The sequence below is a fragment of the Polyergus mexicanus genome, unplaced genomic scaffold, assembly GCF_030449975.1.
Source record: "Polyergus mexicanus isolate NDT 795.1 unplaced genomic scaffold, iyPolMexi1.0 SCAF_13, whole genome shotgun sequence".
In the NCBI taxonomy this organism is placed as follows: domain Eukaryota; kingdom Metazoa; phylum Arthropoda; class Insecta; order Hymenoptera; family Formicidae; genus Polyergus; species Polyergus mexicanus.
This window is the reverse complement of record NW_027223333.1, coordinates 9,647,554-9,668,451: the sequence shown is the minus strand read 5'-3', so window position 1 is coordinate 9,668,451 and position 20,898 is coordinate 9,647,554. Positions and strand designations below refer to the sequence as shown.

General features: G+C 38.4%; 3 protein-coding genes across 9 annotated transcripts in view; all 3 read left to right on the top strand.

The window, feature by feature from the left end:
• The first annotated feature begins 571 nt into the window (after positions 1 to 571).
• LOC138938654 (rac GTPase-activating protein 1-like) lies at positions 572 to 2,574 on the top strand. 2 transcript variants are annotated; one of them, XM_070305817.1, is made up of 7 exons: positions 572 to 713; positions 799 to 918; positions 1,167 to 1,348; positions 1,419 to 1,576; positions 1,643 to 2,041; positions 2,129 to 2,256; positions 2,369 to 2,574. In XM_070305817.1, the coding sequence occupies exons 2-6, from the start codon at positions 882 to 884 to the stop codon at positions 2,247 to 2,249; spliced, it is 897 nt and encodes a 298-aa protein (XP_070161918.1). In that variant the 5' UTR covers positions 572 to 713; positions 799 to 881; the 3' UTR covers positions 2,250 to 2,256; positions 2,369 to 2,574. The 2 variants fall into 2 exon arrangements, with proteins under 2 accessions (XP_070161918.1, XP_070161919.1); XM_070305818.1 differs by having other exon boundaries at positions 2,361 to 2,574.
• A 682-nt stretch (positions 2,575 to 3,256) lies between these two features.
• Positions 3,257 to 6,188, top strand: Arf79f (ADP-ribosylation factor 1). Of its 3 annotated transcripts, none has more exons than XM_070305822.1 (5): positions 3,257 to 3,362; positions 4,710 to 4,884; positions 4,987 to 5,096; positions 5,296 to 5,421; positions 5,498 to 6,188. In XM_070305822.1, the coding sequence occupies exons 2-5, from the start codon at positions 4,737 to 4,739 to the stop codon at positions 5,660 to 5,662; spliced, it is 549 nt and encodes a 182-aa protein (XP_070161923.1). In that variant the 5' UTR covers positions 3,257 to 3,362; positions 4,710 to 4,736; the 3' UTR covers positions 5,663 to 6,188. The 3 variants fall into 3 exon arrangements, with proteins under 3 accessions (XP_070161923.1, XP_070161921.1, XP_070161920.1); XM_070305820.1 differs by having other exon boundaries at positions 3,268 to 3,582; XM_070305819.1 differs by having other exon boundaries at positions 3,268 to 3,646.
• An 8,450-nt stretch (positions 6,189 to 14,638) lies between these two features.
• Positions 14,639 to 20,898, top strand: part of Sog (short gastrulation) — a 27,037-nt gene continuing 20,777 nt past the window's right edge. The window contains exons 1-2 of one of the 4 annotated variants that reach the window (XM_070305718.1): positions 14,639 to 14,875; positions 16,391 to 16,792. In XM_070305718.1, the coding sequence (XP_070161819.1) occupies positions 16,663 to 16,792 (130 nt within the window). In that variant the 5' untranslated portion in view covers positions 14,639 to 14,875; positions 16,391 to 16,662. The other 3 variants (XM_070305720.1, XM_070305716.1, XM_070305717.1) reach the window with 3 other exon arrangements.

Genomic DNA, 20,898 nt, shown 5'->3' with positions numbered 1-20,898 from the left:
TTAATTCATACGGTTATTTTAGTTCATCCAGTTATTATTTTATTATCAAAAATATCGACGAGATATCATTAAAGACCGATGATCTTATGGGATTTAGCATTTAGCATATTATACTGTGGAAGAAAAAACTCGTTACGCGCTACTGTAGGTAAGTAAATCTTTGCATTGTCGATAATAAAACAATAATTTTACAAAATAAAATGTTTATTTTGTTATTCTTGAGGCAGTTACATAAAAGATCTATACATTTTCGTTAATAAAACAATAACTAGATGAACTAGTCACACTAAATCCCATAAGACCTAAGACCACCGATCTTTAATAAAATGTGTCGGTGGTATACTTGGATTCGATCACCACACCACCGATCTACACTCAATTATAGTATACGTGACATATACTATAATATCGGGTGCACCTGGGTGGAGAATTGGAATACAGCCCAACGTCTGTTGTATAGTTCTGAAAAACAAAACGGAGAAAGAGAAGAGAGAGAATATGAGAATGTGAGACTGAGAGAAAATTAGAAAGGAAAGAGAAAATGTGAGAAAGTGTGAGAGAGAGAGAGAGGGGGGGGGGGAAGAAGGGAGAGAGGATAGGAGGGGGGAGAGAGAGATCTTGTTAAAAATCTTTTATGGAAATAGATAATTAACTAAAAATTTCCTATTTAACTGTTTGGCAAAGTTGAAAGATTATTTGAATGGCTCCGAAAGGTAAACTAATCTTATAACAGATAGAAACTTAACACTCTTCACATAAAAATATATATATCTATTCAAATTCTCATTTCCTAAATAGCTACAGACCTAGTGTCGCTACTAAGCATAATGAAAAAAGAAAGGACAATCCTTATTGCCTGATAATATTTCTGAAACAACGCAATGTCATCTTTGATAAGCAACAATGAGCTGCATGAAGGTATGTAAATCGTTTCTTTGTTACATGTTCTATATCTTCTATATCAATTTTGAATAATATCGTTTAAAATTAAAAACAGCTTTACATCACATAAAAAAAAAAAAAACACTTGTAAAAGACACGTCTATTCAAATAAATTCAAATTGTTGATATATTTATGTGGTTCTTTATATTTTATATATATATATATATATATATATATATACAATAGTAATGATATAAATAAATGATGTACATATTTAATGCAGTTTCAACTAATGTGCAACAAATGAAATGTCTATCTTTGCAAGAATATCAACAACTTTGTCTAGATTTAGACAAGGCTCATCGAGATATCGTAAATCTTAATCAGAAATTATGTTATGCTAGAAAAAACTTGGAGGACGAGAAACGTAAACGTCGAGTAGTTGAGCATTATAAAAGTTTACTGGTAAGTTAATTAATATAAAAATTTTAAAATTCTGCCATTCAATATTTGTATATATAAATCCGTTTAAAAGGAAAGTCAAATTAATGCAACTAGAAAAATATTATTTCACGACGGAGAAGCGAATTTGGATGAAGAAGTAAAGGAGAAACTACAATTTCTTACCAAACCTATGTTTGAATTCAAAATGTGCAATAATCTACATATTCAAGACAAACAGTCCGATGGACAGTAAGCACTATTTTATAAAGTATTTGATATAATATCCAATTTACATTAAAATTTAATAATTTGTAGACTGACCGCAATAGCAGAAATGGATTCGACAGGTTCAATACTAAGTGACTTGAATTGTTTATCAAAGTCAGAAGATGATTTGGATACCGATGTTATTATACAGATTCAAGAAAAGAAAAAGTGGAGAGAGTACAAACTTGGCGATGATTATACCGCAAATGAGCAATGCAGCACATTAGATAAAGTTGCAGAATTTAATTCACACGATGGAATAACAATCGGAGTAAAAAGAGTTAAGACAAACGATGATACGCACACTGTATCTTTTAAAATCCACCAAGTTACATCTGACAAAGAAAATATCGATTCCAAACCGTTGAATACAGAAGCAATTGCAAATCATAGCTTTATATCAAAAATAGTTATTAAACCAGAAATATGTACTTTATGCGGTAAAAGGTAATATCGCTTAAAAATAACTTACCATCTGACATGTAACAAAGACATAATGCGAAGCTATATAATTTTCTTTCCGTTTCGTATCAGAATCAGATTTGGAAAGACAATACTAAGATGCAGAGATTGCCCCGTTATGTGTCATGTGGAATGTAAGACGCAAGTTCTTTCGATTCCGTGTGTTTGCGAGAAAGACAACAATATTATATAGCGCATCCGTAAGTATACTACCATAATAATAATAATAATAATAATAATAATAATAATAATAATAATAATAATGCTTATTTTGGATTTAATATTTTTGTATAATTATTGCAAGAATTTCAGGTTGTCAAAAAGTAAAAGTAATGCTTTGAAATTTACTACACCTAGCAGTAGAGCGATATGAAAAATAATAAAAGACGCATAGTTTTGCAATTTAATCTGATTAAATCTTATTAATTTTATATGCTGTTGTATAAATATATAATTATATATCATGATATGTCTAATTGAAAACATTATATATCACATGTTGGGAATATTTAATAAACGTATAGCATTTTTACACGACTGTTTTTATAATTGCTGTCATATGTAGTAATATGCGGAATGATATATTTTTAGAGTTGGAGAATTTCTAGAATTCGAAAATTTTTCGTGAATTAGTCAAAATATATACATATAAAGTTTGTATAATAAATGTAATAATAATATTACCATTATTAGAATACTCAAAATATATATATATATTTTGCTTATTGGAAGTTGAAACTAACATAAGCATATTCGATATCACGTACGATAAGAGTTGCGTGACGCGCGCGCGCACGTGCGTGCGTGTGTGTGTATTGTTTCTTTAACGTGAATCGGTAAATGTTTAATAATCGCTCTACTTAAATTTTTATAAAAATACACACTTAATCGTTTTGCCCTTTTGCATAAAAAATGAAAGCAACGGTTTGAAAGGTATGAAAATATCGCTTCGTTTATCCTCGGCATTGTGCATTGGGCATTTCGATACATATTGTATAAGCGTGAGCGGTCTCTCTCGATGGTCCGCACGCATATACAATACATACTTGCGTTTGCACATACTTGACGACAATTTCGAAATTTCCATCGTCGATTTAAAGTTGCCATCTAACAGGGTACTCTCGTACCAATATTAATTTCATCGTCACGTGACTCATCGGGCCAATCGCGACGACTCGGTTACCCTATACGTGGCATGAGGCATGAATCCTTTCCACGTCCGCCATTTTGACATACGGTACTTTTCGAGAGAGTGTTGGTTTTATGTTTTATCGTTTCTCGTGAAAATAATCTTTTTTACTGAAACGTAAGTAACGCAAGTGGCGTATATGTGCAACGTGGCATTATCAGCAACTCGATACTAAGAGCAAGTCTCTGGGTAATGGATCTTTGAGCGGGGAACCTTTGACGATTCGCTGGGGAGTAGGTCGAAGGTGACAGACAACCGGGTGTACGCAGTGGCTTCGCAAACCGCACGATATCTTCCGCCTCGCTCGCAGTATCACGCTCCACTGGCCTTTTAAATAGTACGAACATACTTTAAAACTGCATAGATCGTCAGCAAAGAAGTCTATCTAGTGATCCCCGAGGGTATGCTAGTCCAATAATCATAGCGATGTATTAGAGTGAGAATCGATAGCGGGCAGCGTGAGCATCTCGTGCGTGCATGGCCTTTTTTTCTTTTCTAATTATTTCCTCCCCTCCCCCCCCCCCCTTTTTTTTCTTTCTTTCTTTCTTTCTTCTCCATATCCACAATCAGGAATCGAACATAGAATTTCGGTTGTATCGGAATTAATTCGATCGTTTCGTCTCGGGCTTTTTAACGCGATCAGGTTAGTTTGCGAGGCTTTTGCGAGACGCCAAATTCGCGGCCGATTATCATACGCGCGCGATTAGTGTACGCTCAAAGGATATGTATGCCGCGATCGGAGAAATGCTCTTGTGTATTACGTATATATATATGCTTTCCGAGTGTCGCCTCGTCGTAGACCCGCCGCGATCTTTCTCGTTCGCCCACGTGCGCTCTCTTATGCTTCCAGATTTTTTTCCATTAAATTTGTCTTTCTCTTTCTTCCGGCTTTCTTTCGGCTTTCTTTCGGCTTTCTTTCCTCCGGCACACGTGAGAGGAAAGAGATGAGAAAGGAAGCGAAAGAAGAAAAGATTTTTTGACGTGTACCACTTGGTTTCCACTTGGTACCACTTTCATAATCGCGATTATATTATTAGAGGGCATTTACGTACACATATTGTGTGTGTGTATATATATATAAATCTGTCACTCTCACGTTAACTCGCGCAGTATGCGCAAACAAAATAATATCCAATATATGAATGCATTGTTCTTGTTTCGCAAAACAAAATTTATTTCTACAATTAGAAGATTACATATACGCACCTTTCTCGATGCGCAACAATATTTATTATATACTTTGGTCAAATTTTTTATATCGCTCAATGTTAGCCATATATACCCATATGTATACACATATGTACATTGCCAGTTTAAAGAGGATTATAAGTATAAAGTAATGGGAGATATAATTTTTCATTGTATATAAAAACTATAATATGTTTTTGAGAAAAAGACAATTGCATATTTCATAAGAATAGTATACGTGTCGCATCTTTTAATTGTTTAATTATTATTTTTCAGATCCTCTGACATAATCGATACACAACCATGGGGAATATGTTTGCGACATTATTCAAAGGCCTCTTTGGCAAAAAAGAAATGAGGATTTTGATGGTGGGTCTTGATGCAGCGGGTAAAACCACAATATTGTACAAATTAAAATTAGGGGAAATTGTTACTACAATTCCCACTATAGGTAAGTACATTTCTCGGCATTTTGCAATTTTGTATCAAACAGTGCGATAGTTTACAAGTATGGGAAACGGCAGAATATGATGCGTCTAAATGTATTTTTTAGGTTTCAATGTAGAAACAGTCGAGTATAAGAATATAAGTTTCACCGTATGGGATGTAGGCGGCCAAGATAAAATAAGACCACTCTGGCGACATTATTTTCAGAATACACAAGTATGCGTGTGCATGTTTATTAATGCAAACAAAGCCGTGTTAGATTCTAATACAGTATGTCTAATATATTTACCAAACAAGGATGCGTTACTCCTGTCTTTTGATTATTTTTATTAGACGATTAATTTTGTATCGTGCATGTATATTTTGATTGTATTAATTTTATTTTATCACCGTGTCAACATTATTTCTGCTATAGGGTTTGATATTCGTCGTTGATAGCAATGATAGGGAACGTATCGGCGAAGCACGCGAAGAGTTGATGAGAATGCTTGCGGAAGATGAACTGAGAGATGCGGTACTTCTCATATTTGCTAACAAACAAGTCAGTAAATTGTCATTGATTGTTACGAAAAATAATTTAAGCAATAGACGACGATATTAACGGGATGACATTTCAGGATCTGCCAAATGCAATGAACGCAGCAGAAATTACTGACAAGTTGGGATTACATTCTCTACGTAATCGTAATTGGTATATTCAAGCAACGTGTGCCACAAGTGGAGATGGACTTTACGAAGGTCTCGACTGGCTTTCCAATCAGCTGAAAAATGCCAACCGCTAATTGGGAAATTATTCTGTCAACATTCAGTTGCTATATTAACATCATGCAAAAACAGCTGCACACCTGTCCCCCCTCACCCCCCTCGGCTCTTTGCGATGAATAAGTAACATTATAAGAAACAAACAAAATACAAACTACAAGATCTCTTTGATCCTGAGTGGTGGACATGGAAGGTTTATTACTGAGAATTGTCTGTGTTGGGGCAAGTTTTTTGGGGGGAGAGGAGTGGGCAAGCGGGGCCGCAGGCACACGATCGAATGGTCACACCGGACTATTGCCTTGCGCAAATCTTTATTATTATTATTATTATTATTATTATTATTATTATTATTATAATAGCATTATAGTTACACAACTTTTTACACAGAGATGCCACGAAAATGTGGAGAACTTGGAAGTAATTATATTAAAATACCTAACTCTGAAACATACGATACACATTAATTAATTAATAAATAATTTAAATGATATCTCCGATAGGAAAATTTAAAAAGTGAAAAACAAGAATAAAGTACCCACAATGTTATCAGTTTTGAATGCGTTGGACATACCGATTATCATAATGTAGCTGCATATTGTACATTACATTATATAAATACGATAAAATGTGATCAGTAGACAAGAGAGAATGTTGCTCTGTCCACGCCACATTTACAAAAGTCGCTCTCATCTCTGCCCAGGATGGCTGATACGAAAACGCAGAAAGTGATTGCAGCAAACGGTGCAATGACTAACTCTATATTTCCTAGTTATATGCAAACTTTTTTTTTTTTTTTTTTTTTAATCTTCGCAATAGAATACTTGGGAAAACAGAAACTATACGGATGGTTATTTCACTAGTTGATTGCGGCAGGTGTTGATTGCATTCTCTTCCTTTTCCCACTTTACCGCCCCATCAAACTTATAGTTATTCCAACTATGTATATCTCACTATAGAGGAGATATCACACTTATTTATTGCACCTCGGTAAGATAAATTAGAATATATCCTCGACACATTCCGAAAATGTGCAGTGAATGTGACGAAAAAATTCAGAGACTCGAAACTAATTTAGAAAAGTTGGAGTTGTCAGCCAAGAGATTCAGGCCTCGCAACTACTGGAATCCAGTATATAGACTTTGGACTTATCGTGGCGTTGTATACGCCAGAGATTACGACGCTAATTCGCGGTCGTTCTTCTATGTCCTAACGTTTTTCCTATCTTTGAGGTACATTGTTTTTACGAAATAATCCTCCCCTAATTTCATTAAATCGCCTTTTCGTCATATGCGAGAATTCATATAATTATGTATGAATGTTTAAACAATTTGTGAAATATATTGTAATTGTGCTTTACGTAGTCTATATGTTATTTGCCAACGAATAATCTTTTTAATCATTATTTGAATCTATAAATTCTTGTCGGAGATTTCACGCGTTTTCGCATAACGAAGAATAACTCTGATAATATGTTTCAAGAGGATGACACACCGAATGTTTTTGTAATGTTCGATCCTTTGCTCGATCATTTTCACATCTTAACACGCAGGCACACATTGAGACGATGATACTCTAGTTGGAAGCAATTATTAAAATTTGCTATTGAAAGCATTACACATGTCTATTCATCAGGAGAAACGGCAGGGACCATATTGTTTTTTTGTTCCCCCCCCCCCCCCCCCCAAGATTGATCTTAGTTTAATCACGAAATATATCGCTCAATTGTGTCAATTATTGACTTTAATTATTAACAGTCTCTTTTGTATATATAGGCATGTATACACACATTCATTTGCTAGAAAATTTAGTAAATTTTTTTCAAAAAAGCAGGAATTTAACGTATACTACCATACTAACGTCTGGTGTTGTCAAAAAGTTAAAATAAAAAAGAGACAAGTTTTTATTTTAAAAAATGAAAAAATTTTATATTTTATACGATATTATGTAATCTGTAATAATATTTAGTTATGAAAAAGTATGTAGTTATAATTTATATGAGAAATCGAAAAATATTTCGTTGGAAGAAAGATTGAAAATTTTATACAGGTTTACACGCCGGTTATATGTATATATATTGGTTTGCGCGATGCAACGGTCGATCATCGTCTCTTTCACTCGGTAAAATACACACATGGTAACTAGTGTGAAGCACAATCTTGCCGTCCATCAATTTGATTGATGCTCGTTGTCATTCAATGCAGTCTTTGGCACATAATATAAATCAAATCTGCCTTTATGACTGCGCGATCCTGACCAAACGTGATGCAATTGTCTCACGCAATTGTCCAACCATCATGAATCATTTATATTTTATAATTTTTATATAATTCATTTCCGCTAGTCACTATGTATTATATACACATATAATACATTTAGAGAAAGAGGGAGAATAATAAAATAGAGAGAAATATCTTTATAAATCGATCAAGATTGAAAACTCTTTTTCGATATACTCAAATTTAAAAATTGAATATTTTGGATATAGGCAGATTGACAGAATATAATTGCCGTTACGAAACGGCCAAACATGTATATGTATGGATATACATATATAAAACGTCGAGTTTTATATATACGAGTCAATTGTCAATTTGTCATTTCAATTTTTAATTAGAAAAAATATATATTTGTCGACTCCCTCGTATAGGCATATTTGATTAGTTCTTGCAAAAACAAGAATTTTGCATATAAATTGTAATTGGGAAAGATTATAAAATTTAAATATTCTCAGCATACATATATATATATATATTTACCGAGACGAAGAAAAAAGTATCACTTTTTTCTGCCACGTGTCTCGTATCGAGAAATGTGAAGCTTAATTCGCGTTACGGTTATTCGGCGTGAATTAAATAATGGCTGATTACGCTGCACTTCTATATGAACGCGTTTATTAAAACTGCGTGTGTAATCTGCGCGTGTTTAATATATATATATATATATATATTTTTTTTTTTTTTTTTTTTTTATTCGAATGGCGACAAATGGTATTTAAAATATATACACAATTTATCTGCGCGCAGCCTTATGTAGCTCGCATGTGTGTACATGTGTGTGTATGTATACATATACGCGTGTGCGAAGGAAAGTAAAAACGCCCGCGTTGATATCTGGACGTTTATAGTAGGCGCACGCAAGTCATTAAACGATGGGAATGTTGGCGCCACGTCGCATGACTTTGCAAAGGAGTGATGTAGCGCACTCCATAGGGATGGTGATGCGTAAAGATGGTGCACCGGTCCGGTCCGATCCGAGTAATAATGCAGTAATAATACAATGTGAGAACATGCGGCGCGCTGAGATCTCTGTTACGTCCAATCTGGAATCTAAAATCTGGAATCTGGAGTAATAAGGCGAGCGAGAAGAATATCTTCTATCTGTTGCTCCTCTCTCCCCTCCGTCCCCTCTACGTTCTTCCACACAATTCATCTTTATATATATATATATATATATATATATATATATATATATATATATATATATATATATACCTATCGTCCCGCCTTGCCCAACCTTGCTTTGCGTCAGATAAAACGAGGTGTTGGCGCATCACGTCATAGGAATTTTCTCTCTCTTTATAAATATTATAAATTTTTTAACTCACCCGCATCAGGACAAATGTATGTTATCGTTGATGGCTACGTGCAGCGCGTTGTGCGATAACTTTTGTCAAATTTTATCGTAAATTTTGTCACGATATGAATAACAAAGTATATCGTAATGCGACTAGGTCGTATATTTCTACACTATCGACGTTATATATTGTACCATATTACTGAAAAAAGAATCGGAAAGCGTTTGCATGTGCATTCGATTAATCGATTAATAAGGATGAGAGAAAGAAAAGAAAACGAGACGAAATGATTGTTTAATCGAGTGAGTTACAAATCCGATCGGTTTAAGAAAATTAGTCACACACGCGTAGAAAAGTCGATTCGCGAGAGAAGACGAAGACGAGTGCGATAAGGCAATAGAAGCAACACGATACGGTAAAAGATATAAAGGAGAAAGAGAAGAGAAAAAGAAAGGGACAGAGGTGAATAAGCAGGGAGCAGGGAGCAGGCAGCGAGTACGTACAGAATGGACGTATAATATTTTGAGCGTATCAAGAGCGTATCACGGTGTAATATCTCGCGCCAAATTCACGCGCGCAGCAACACCCAGCGAGACACCCCGTATATTCTAATGTATTAATACTGACAATGAGATACGCTAGTACCTTTTAGATTATCAGACCTCAATAATGGTTGAACCGATGGAGATTTTGATAGGCTTAATCTCGGTAGCTTGGGTCTTAATTATATATAAGGAAAAGGTTTTTATTATTATTCTAATATAGTATACAAGTATCGCGAACAGAATTATTACACTGCAAAGTCTCAATGTGCAAATTTTCCTTTGAAAAATGCTTTTCAAATTTTTTAAAACTGAAAATTGCGATACAAGATGACATATGAGTAGCCCTCGCAGCCAATAGTATTTAATTATTGTTGTTATATTATATTATAATTATCGATCGTCGTCGATAATTTAATACGTCAAATTATAATATATTAATGTTTGATAATCGATTCGGTGTTATTAATTCAATGTCATTAATTATTGTCATCATTAATTGGAAGAAATCTCTTCTTGAATCTGTCTGTATCCGTATCCATTCTATTGTATTATCTAATACTAACTTGTGCTAATAATTAACAATTCCTCAAGCTTAACTCTATCAATTTTCCTACGTAACACACACAAGCGCTCGATTCGCATCTTTCTATGTATATATTAAAATTTTTTTTGTAATATACACGATACGCACGGCCTGGCCGGCGTCGGCGTCGGCGTCGGCGTCGGCGTCGGCGTCGGCGTCGGTGTCGGTGTCGACGCCGGCGCCTGCATACGGTCTCGCCGTCGAGAGATGTATTTATAGTGTAATATTATTATAGTTTGTTTATATACATATATACGCGAGAGAGAAAGAGAGACGTATATAAGAAACACGTATTCCTCATTGCGTATGCTCGCCATCAGAGAAATCTATGTCGCTACAAATCTATGTCGTTAAGATCGCTATCAATTTCGTTATCGTTGTAAAAATATCGAGTCGAATGAAGGAAAAATATTTATGAAGAAATAATAGAAATGATATATAACGCCACACACATTGGGATAATATGAAAATATTTCAATTCTGAAATATATGGCGATTTGTTCCGCGGGAGAGTGTTTTAATGACGTCGAACCGGTCGTACTTTTCCAAGTATAGCCAAGAGCCAGGCTTTCTCGTCGATTGCGTCGAATAAGATATGTAACGACTAGAGGTGGGGGGGGGGGGGAGGGGGGAGGGCACGCGGCTAGACTCAATCTAGATGTTGAACGCTGTAATGAAATTTACGCACGTGTCTCTCCCCCTTTGAATTATGGATGGAATTGATGAATCGGAATAATGGACGTGAAAATTTTAATCGATGGCGAAAATTTTTGAGAAAATGTGGACGCATCTCGATCGCGACGAGATTGACACGCGAAGCGACGAAGCTCGATCGCGTCCGCATCGAAAATGCGCTTCCTCTCTTACAATCTATAAGACACGCTCTCGATATGTCGCTGTCTAAGGTCGAGGTGACCTTAGGTTTAATTTAACGCGACGATACGATGCGATGCGATGCGATGCACGTATACTCGCATTCGCGTTTGAAAAGTACGCGTTTCGTAACATTTGTAACATTATATATTATCTCGTTGCTCGCTAGTTGCCGATTTTATGTTCCATTATCTTTAATCTTGGAACGTAAAGGCTCGTTGTTTAAGTAAATGAAGTAAACATAATTGTGAGGATGAAAAGATTGCCTTCTCTCTGTTTCTCATTCCGCATCAAGTTCCAGTTTAAGTCAATTTTAGTTGTAACGTGTAAATTCGACACTAATAACTTTGCCGTATCGCCGTTTTTGTTTAAATTTGCATAAATTTGCGCGAAAAATTAAATTATTAGACAGTGCTGCATCAAAGTTGCATCGTACGTAACTATACGATAGGATACGTAACATATTTTGAAATTTTTGAATTTTATATAACGAATCGTGTACTTGTATTTAATACAATATATAAGGCAGATACCTATAGAGCGGATAATTGAAAAATGCGGGTAAGGCCTATATGTATGTATATGTATAGAAAAGTACAGGCAATAAGAACAGGAAATAAAAATTATTCACCGATAGAAACAGGGAATAATATCTATCCCCTGCTTCTATCGGTGGATAATTTCTATTTTTCCTGTTTCTATCGCCTGTTGTTTTGCATTGTGAAATAGGCTTAACATTCGTTTAAATTTAAACATTTATGATAACGATTTTCAACCGTTTCCGAGGATTGAAATCGGGCGGCTCGCGTATAATGCGCGTAAATAATAGCGCCAATGAAGATATACGTACAGAAATCTCCCCACATTCCACATGGTCGCGTCGCGTCACGTCACGACAATGAGTATATTGTGCGAACGACGGCGTCGAGGCGTCTTTGTCGTAGACGAGTTTGACTGGATTCGTGTCCAGGTCTCTTTGGCATTTTACCGAGAAAAGATGTATGTTATTGTTGGGCACGACCGAATCCGATGAAGCGTTACATCCGTTGCTTTGAATAAAATTTTTACTTTTTTCCCTTTTCCTTCTCTACCCTCTACCTCTACCTCCCTCCGTGCCACCAGCCGCTAACCACCAATCAGCTCCTCGGACTCGGACGACTCGCGCGACGAGTCGACGATCTATTAGATTCGTCATTCTCGATTATGAATATAGTCAACGCGCGACCAGACGGCACCGTTCTTTCAAGTCGCGATCTACGTAGGCTCTCGTCTTTCTTCGTCCTCTTCCTATTTGCGGCATCTCGTTCCCTTCCTCCCTCCCATTATGCGTTCGTCTCGCTTGCGCTGCGTGTATCTCTTTCTCCTCGGCCGCGAGGGCTATATTCGCGATGTATGAAAATGTAAGATGCACCGTCACAATTCCATCGTACGATCTTACAATAGCGACTGATGATACTCCGAAGCGATCATCGCGATTTCTTCTCGTTTGAACAACCGTTGTTAGCGCACCGTACAACGACGACGCGAATAATCGCCGGCGAGAAGCTAAAAGTCGCGTCTACCGATCGAAATTCTACCTTTTCTTTTTATTTCGCGATTAGAGATATCCCGAGGTTGAGAAAGGCTGCGATAGTGGACTCTTGTATATATGTCGTACGGGATAAATGGATGGCCTAGGAGAGGATGGCGAGCGAGAGAGAGAGAGAGAGAGAGAGAGAGAGCGCAAACATCTCGGTCTCGCCGGTCTCGGTGATGCCTATCGGCGATAAAAGCAACGCCGTGAGCCGTGACAGCGCAGGGGTGGGCTGTGACAGTAGGCGCGACATATCTTTGTCGCTTGAAATCGTCATCGAATCGAGTAAATAAAACTGGCATCATTTTCTTTCAAATGGATTTACAAACGACATCTGTGACGATTAACAGACAAAGATAATAATTTGATCGAAAAGGAGAGAGGAAGATGCGATACGAATGAAAAGGTAAAGATTATTCATAAATAAAGAGAGAGAGAGAGAGAGAGAGAGAGAGAGAGAGAGAGAGAGAGAGGTGGGGGGACAAAATCGTCGACAAAATCTACCGTAAAATTCGTTTCAAGGTAAAAGATGATTTTCTTGGAAATGAATACAGCGAGCATGGTCCACGACGAATGTGCATCCGGCTTAACACCCCACTATACGGGACAAAGAATGCCGCAGGTATATCACGTGGATTCTACGCCAAAGCGATATCTTCCCCTGCCTCTCTTCCCCTCTTCAAACGCGCCTGCAATGTTGCCACGCATTTTTTTCTCTCCCCTTGATGTTTCACACTTTCCGTTTACGATCTTTTTTCGTGCATCTAATCTATGGACGTGATTGAATTTTTGAATAAATATAAAGAACAAGAATACGTATATGGTTAAAAAACGCCAGGTTAGGTTATACATGTACTTATTAATAAAAAAAAAAAAAAAAAAAAAACTATTGCGCGCGTGTATCGATTACTCGATAGATTTAGCACAATGTGTCAAAGCGAATAACTAATACATCGCGTCGTTATTCCGTATAATCGTAAATTCTTAAACTTAAATATACGATCGATATCGGAGAAAGATTATCATCGCTGCGCTCTATTCATTTTTCTCGACAACCGATTATCGCTGCGTCTTTCCAAAATTTCTATTCGTATTCTTCTTTATACAATACGTTTAATTGTTGGTAGAAATTTTATTTGTACGCGGTACGTGTATAAATTTTACATCGTAAGATTGAAAATGTTTGTATCGCTGTGTTAAAAGACCATAGACGATAGTAAAAATTTGTGCGTGAAAATTAGAAAGAGAATGTCTCCGAAGTATGTTTATCTCCCTTTTAACTAGAGACTATAGGTCATGTTCCGAAATTCATCGGTTCACGTGTACATATATTATAGATTTCCAGTATTACCAGTGAATTTGGAAATACGGTCATAGCTTTACGTTTGAGAGAGAAAAAGCAGACTTTTTCTAATTTCGGCGCAACGTTTGTTGGATACGCGCGATCTATATTTTCTACGTCTATGGTTCACTCCATATTATTTATTATTCAAATTTATCCGTGTAGCTCTTTTCAATTCTATCGTATTATAGTATGTATTCCTGTAAAATAAATGTTTTGAGAAAAATGACGAGTCGAAATATATTTCATAAGACGTTGGCGCGTTCTCTTACGGAACAGATGGCGATAGAAGTCGTTGCGTCGCGTCGCGTCGCGTCGCGTCACGACGGTGACGACCTTTGCGATGCCCATCGCCCATCGCGTCTCGCGTTTCGCATCTCGCGTTTCGCGTCTCGCGCTCTCGCGTCGCGCGTCGCGCGCAGTTAGTTTAGCTCGGCGCGAGGTAGCGAGAGTGGGGATGTCGTATTTAGTACTCATTGTCAGTGACTCGCACGCCTGGCGTTTGGCGTTGCCTCGCGCTCTCGCACACCTCTCGGATGCCGGATAGCGCGGTGATTCGCTGCACACCCGCTATATCGCTACACCCACCCCGCGCGCGCGATCGAGGATCGAGGATCGAGGATCGAGGATCGAGGTAACGCGCCGTACGACCGATGACGATTAACCCGTGGCTCGTGCGGCTGGTGGCGAGTGCTAGTGGCCGGTGCAGCTTGACGCGTGATGCGACGATCCCGACCGAGCAGGTACTTGTCGCAGGTACATATATACGTATCGGAAGTAGAAGATATTTTTCGAAACGCCGATCGCGCCGAAACCCGTATACCATTTATTTCCAACGCAACGAAGAGATAACGATAACGATAGCGGGCTGGTTCTTTTCGCGATAATAATCGTGATAATTTCCGTAGATTGTTTATTTTCTTTTCGCGAGAGAGGATCGATGAAAGAATGCGCGATATAGCACGTGGCTAACAACTATTGTAAGAAAAGAGCAAACGCGACACCGTATACACGATGAGTGTGTGTGCATGTACGCGTGTATACGCTTTTATATGTAGAGAGAGAGAGAGAGCGTCTCTTTCGTTGGCAACGTATGAAAGTGGAAAAGCGTTCGATATAGTTGGATGCGACAGGCGCAATCGTTGCAACATTCAAGCGGCACGTGTGTTCCGAAACTCGGTCCTAGACGGGGCACATTTCCGCAATCTTGTAATCTCGCGATCGCGTTCGTAATCTCATTCGAGAAAAGGACAGAGTCGATCGCGACGACGGTGACGATGACGGCGACGCGGTAGGCGACTCCTCCTCTTTTTCCTCCTCCTTCTCCTCCCACCAGAGACAAGTTCACGAGACGGCTCGCGGCTCGCGGCTCGCGGTCAGTTAGTCAGTCAGTCGGACGTCGGACGTTCGCTATCCGATACGGTTAACGCGCGGCGCACTCGTCAACGGAATCAGTGCCGCCGCATCGATGCGCACCGGCGTTACTTCGCGAAGGGGAGCAGGCGAGAGGTAAAGAGAATATAACAGAGACGTAATACGAGGCGCGAATAACGCGAAAGAGAGAGAGAACGGAGGAGAGCGAAAAACAAGGCAAGAGGACAAGAGCGAAAAGAGAGTGAATGTGTGTGTATGTATGTATGTATGTATGTATGTATGTATGTATGTATGTATGTATGTATGTATGTATGTATGTATGTATGTATGTATGTATGTATGTATGTATGTATGTATGTGTGTGTGTGTGTGCGTGCGTGCGGGTGTGTGTGTGCGCGCGCGCGCGGATGAGCGAGTGAACGAGGGACCAACAGAGCCGAAGACGAGGAAGCCTTTCCGCTCTCCCGTGTCTCTTCGTCTCGGGGCATTCTCGTAGCATCGGTGCGAGGTACGCGCTCTCGAGGCCGGTGGAGCGGAGAGGCGCGAGGCGTGAGAGGAACGCGAATCGAGAAATCGCATAGTAGCGAAGTCGCGAGAGAGAGAGAGAGAGCGAGCGAGGCTTTCTCGCGGTTCGCTTCGCTTCGTTCCTCCTTCGAGCAGAAATTTCGCGGCAAAATCGACTTGAACTTTTCGTATACGTGTATTTTCCTCGATACGTCGCGTTACAATAGAGAAGGCATTCGAGTTTAAACGCCAGTTGTACGCGCATCGCGCCCTTTTACGCGCCAAGATCCAAGACCCGGGAGGGGAAGGGGGCGAGGATAAATTACGTAGTAAATGAAGTTGCGCGAAAAGTTTTGTGCAGTGAACGTGCTTGTTGATAGATTAGTGCCGCGGCTTCGACGACGGCGAAGAAAGAGAGCAGCGAGAGGGGAGAAGAAGGCGCGCTATACCTACGCGTAAAACATCGAAACGAGTGCCAGAACCGAGTACGAAAGAGTAACCAGCTGATAAACGGCGAAGAAGGAGAAAGAGGTAGAGGTGGAGGTGGAGGAGGAGGAGGAGGAGGAGGAGAAGAAGAAGAAGAAGAAGGAGAAGAAGAAGAAGAAAAGGAAAGAAACACGCGTCGCGTCGCGAGAGACCGAGAGTCGCCAATATGCATTTTCACAGTGGTCTGACGTTGCCGATTCTATTCATCATCGCTTCCTGCCCTCTAGCATTACGCGCGCGGAAGGTCGCACCCTTGATAGAGGACGACTGGGCGAGAAGACCTCACCGGGCCGCCGGTAAGTAACACGATGCCCCATTGTAAATTCATATTTATCGTACCCTGTTACCCTCTTGTACGATTCTTATCGACCGGCCTTGTCGAATGAAAAATCACAATTGATGGCCGACCGCCAATCGTCGCTCGTCGCTCGTCGCGCGAACGAGCGCGCGGTGCAGTTTCTTGTCCTTTAAAGGTTAGAGATCGTCGCGTGAATGCGCGACGCATGCCTCGACGTATTCTCTGTCTACGAGTGTGTGGCCGCAACGATCTTATATAATGAGAAATGCGCGCGAAAGAAACACGAAACGAGAATATAAATATCGGTGCAACCGCGCGTGTTGTCCACGTATCCGTGACATATAGCTTAATCTTCTCCCGACAATCGTTTCCTCGCGATTCGCGATTGCATTTTTCCATGATCTTTTCATACGTGTGTACACGCGAGTATGGTCTACTTCGCATACATTTCTGATAAATCGATACGAGACAATTGTCTCGCCAAAGTTTTTCGTTATTTTGTCTTTCAATATTTTTTGCAAACTGCAAACTTGTATAAAGGCCGCTGTCGTTATCGAATCTCGTACATTTCGTACATGTACCTCCTCGGTAAATATCTCAAAATGCAATATTTTTGTACATGTATAAAATAAACTACGTAGCCTCATTTGCTGGCGCAACGTTTCAAACATCTCGGTAAATTTTCGCGAAGAGAGAGAGAGAGAGAGAGAGAGAGAGAGAGAGTTTGGAGCATATAAGCAAAGGGAAAAGCACCCGAGCAACTCATTTCTCTTCTTTATATGGATTTAGCAATGGCCACCCGTTTGCACGTGTCCCCTTTTTCTTTCCACAATAATATTTCTTCCATTTTCATATACATATTTTATATTTCGTTCTATGTTTATTCTAATTTTTATTTATTTCCACTTTTCTGGACTAACGCGCGCGCGGGGCGTCTCTCTCTCTCTCTCTCTCTCCTTCCTCTTTTTATTAATTCAGTATACATTATCGAAATTATAAATACATTGGCCATTTTTGCTTATATATTTATGCATGCGTAGAAAATGATGAAACACCAAAGTTTCGTATATAGTTTGACTTGAAAAAATTGCAATCAACATTTTATACATATATATATATATATGTATAAGATGTTGATCGAATATCATTTCATGCGAAAGATATTAATGTACGGTACGGCATATAAATCAATTAATATTACACGTGTCACATTGAAAACAACAAATAAATATATCACAGTTATCATACAGAATTGCTACGTGTGCAATTATTGCGGATAGATTTTAAAAATATTGAATTTTTGTACATGTATAAAATATTGTATTACAACTTTCGTATAAAACAACAAGGTAATTAAAAGTAAATACTTGAACTGCGATAATATCAACTCGATATCGAATCATATTTCAAGAGATGACAATACGATCGTCGATTTACATACGATTGTTATTCGCTTGACTCTTTGATTAGAAAAGATATAACGGTGCTCCGTATGTGTACTAGTCGTATTATTTCTGTAACAGTAAACGCGATCTACTAGGACACGTGATTATTTCTTATACGCACAATTAAGGATTGTCAATATACCCAATTAATTAATTTCCGCGATAATCCGCCATTATCGCATTTAGCGACTAGCCATTGTGACTCGAGAAAATATCAGATTAATTAATGACTATAGAACGTATATCGTATCGATATCAACCGCGAATATTAAGATTTATACCGATAACATAATTTTGATTAATTATATTACACGATGATGAATTGTACGTGTATAGTGTATGATCGCCGTATGGTATCAATGGATCCATTCGACGCATACGTCAAGATACATGTGCACCCACAGAAAAGATTTCCGGATCTAATGCTATTACTCTTGAAACTATCATAAAATAGGATCGATATAGCGACAATCATATTTATTATTGAAAAAGGAATATTTTAATCTTAAATGGAAAATTCTTAAATCTAGAATAAAATGCTCTTGGTGCTATCCCGTTAATTTTCTCACAAAGATGAAGATGGAAATTTGTAGCGATCTAACATCAAGTTATTCTAAATGCAAGAATATAATAAGCTTAGATTTGTATATGTTACTCTTGTCTCAAGATAGTAAGACGATCTTATTTAATTCGAGAGAGAAGAAAAGGAATTATTGATTTAATTTTAAAATTGTTTTATTTTTATACCGCATAAGGTTGTGATACGATTAAATATGTCAAGAATATTGTATTTTTTGTCTCGTTGTCAGAAATCCTTTCTGAGAGTGTGGGAATATTTTCCCATTTCCTTTCCTTCGGATTAATAATATTTACTGTATACGCTGTATATACCATCGGTAGCGCTCTCGCAGGGGAAAAAAAAATTTTTTTTCTATAAAAATTATTTTATATACACATTAATTTCAATACGCGAAATTAGAGATACAGAACGATGATAAACAGAGATATTTCGGCTGCTCAAGATGGTCAATTTAGCTAAAGCAAAAATTGACGCGCACTATGCGTCTCGTTGTGTTTGGATTCGACCCAATTTTATACGATGGTAGATTACTTGGTACGTGAACGCGTGTTTAAAAAATAACACGTCTGAAAGTTTTACATAAATGGACCTTATTCACGTGGCGGCAACGCTATCGAGCCCTTTCCTCCCGCGAGCGCGTCGCTCGATCCTCCGTTCGACAAGATTCGCGGCTAATTGGCTGCAGCCACGAAGACAACGCGGCCGTTGTATATTAAACAAGTTTAGTTTAAAAGCCAATTTATTCGCCTTTTTTCAAATAGCTAAAAGCTAAACGATGGCGTTCAACGCGCTACGTACGCTGGGGGCGCGACGCAAATTTAGACCGTCATCGTCTTTACGCGCGACGCTATTTTATTCGACAATTATATTACGATTGTACCATCTATGATGGGAGCAAGAAAGAAACGGATAAATAGAAAGAAGGAGGCAGAGAATGAGAATTCTCGGAATTGTTAAAAGCACCCTAGTTCCCTATTGCATAATTATGCCAATATTGGAACGTGCATTCCATCATATTGAATTAAATTGTATTAGCAAATGAAAACATATATAATACCGATGGGACGGTAAGCATGCGCATATATGTATGTGTGTACTTCGTGAGAAAGGAAAAATATATTTTTGATCCGATACGTTTGTACATTTTATAAAAGCTGACACGGTAAATTAAATCAAGAGTCACGCACGTTCGAAAGTGAGACGCGTTAAATGAATCGGCCATCATAATCTTAGCCGCTTGGCTATTTTTCAGATTGACCGTCACGTCCCGATTTTTCGACTTTTTCGACTGTCGCCGAGTACACAGGGATCAGGGATTTCTCTAAAATCAAGACAGCGCCCGCGTTCCGCGTCTCTCCCGTTTCTCTAAGAAAGGCTGCGTCGTGCCGAAGAGAGGATCGTATATATTTAGACGAGCTGCAGACACAAAACGACTTACCACCACCTCCGCGACGAACGCGGCTCCTTCGTTTCTCTTCTCCTTTCTCTTTCGTTCTCTGTCAACTCGTTCCCTCTACCTCCTATTTCATTATTACCCTCGCGGGATATATACGCGCCGAATCTGGCTAACGATAAGAATATGGTAGTTGAAACTAATTGTAAGCGCTAAGCTCTACGTGTCTACAGTCTACAGTCTACAATCTATAGCCTACAGCCTACAGCCTATAGCCTACGGTCTACAGCCTACAGTCTACAGCCTACAGCCTACAACCTACAGCCTACAATACTTATAGCCTCACCATCCAAAATAAATACACATGTATGAATACTTTGGAAAATATTGCACTTTTCCTCCTAATAGAGGATTTACCGATTTCTCAAGATATCGCCTTTTATCGCCCGATCGATCTACGTCGACTTGACAGAGTCGACCGGACAAGGCACGGCAGGATGCGCAAGATAGGTTGCCATTATCCTCGGATGACATGGGTGCGGGTTATGCGTATGCATTTTCTCGTAGCAAACAGCCTTTTGCCGATCGTATCTCATTGATCAATTGTACGGTGAATATAGATATAGATATAGATATAGTTATAATTTGAGAAAAAATTTGCAAAATTTATGAATGTGTTTCGAGAC

Bases quoted from the DNA above. Each gene is read 5' to 3' on its own strand.
- LOC138938654 (XM_070305817.1), top strand. From the start codon at position 882: ATGTCATCTTTGATAAGCAACAATGAGCTGCATGAAG. The intron at 1,349-1,418 runs GTAAGTTAATTA...TCCGTTTAAAAG, and splicing joins AGCATTATAAAAGTTTACTG to GAAAGTCAAATTAATGCAAC. The intron at 1,577-1,642 runs GTAAGCACTATT...AATAATTTGTAG, and splicing joins GACAAACAGTCCGATGGACA to ACTGACCGCAATAGCAGAAA.
- Arf79f (XM_070305822.1), top strand. From the start codon at position 4,737: ATGGGGAATATGTTTGCGACATTATTCAAAGGCCTCTTTGGCAAAAAA. The intron at 4,885-4,986 runs GTAAGTACATTT...TGTATTTTTTAG, and splicing joins TACTACAATTCCCACTATAG to GTTTCAATGTAGAAACAGTC. The intron at 5,422-5,497 runs GTCAGTAAATTG...ATGACATTTCAG, and splicing joins TCATATTTGCTAACAAACAA to GATCTGCCAAATGCAATGAA.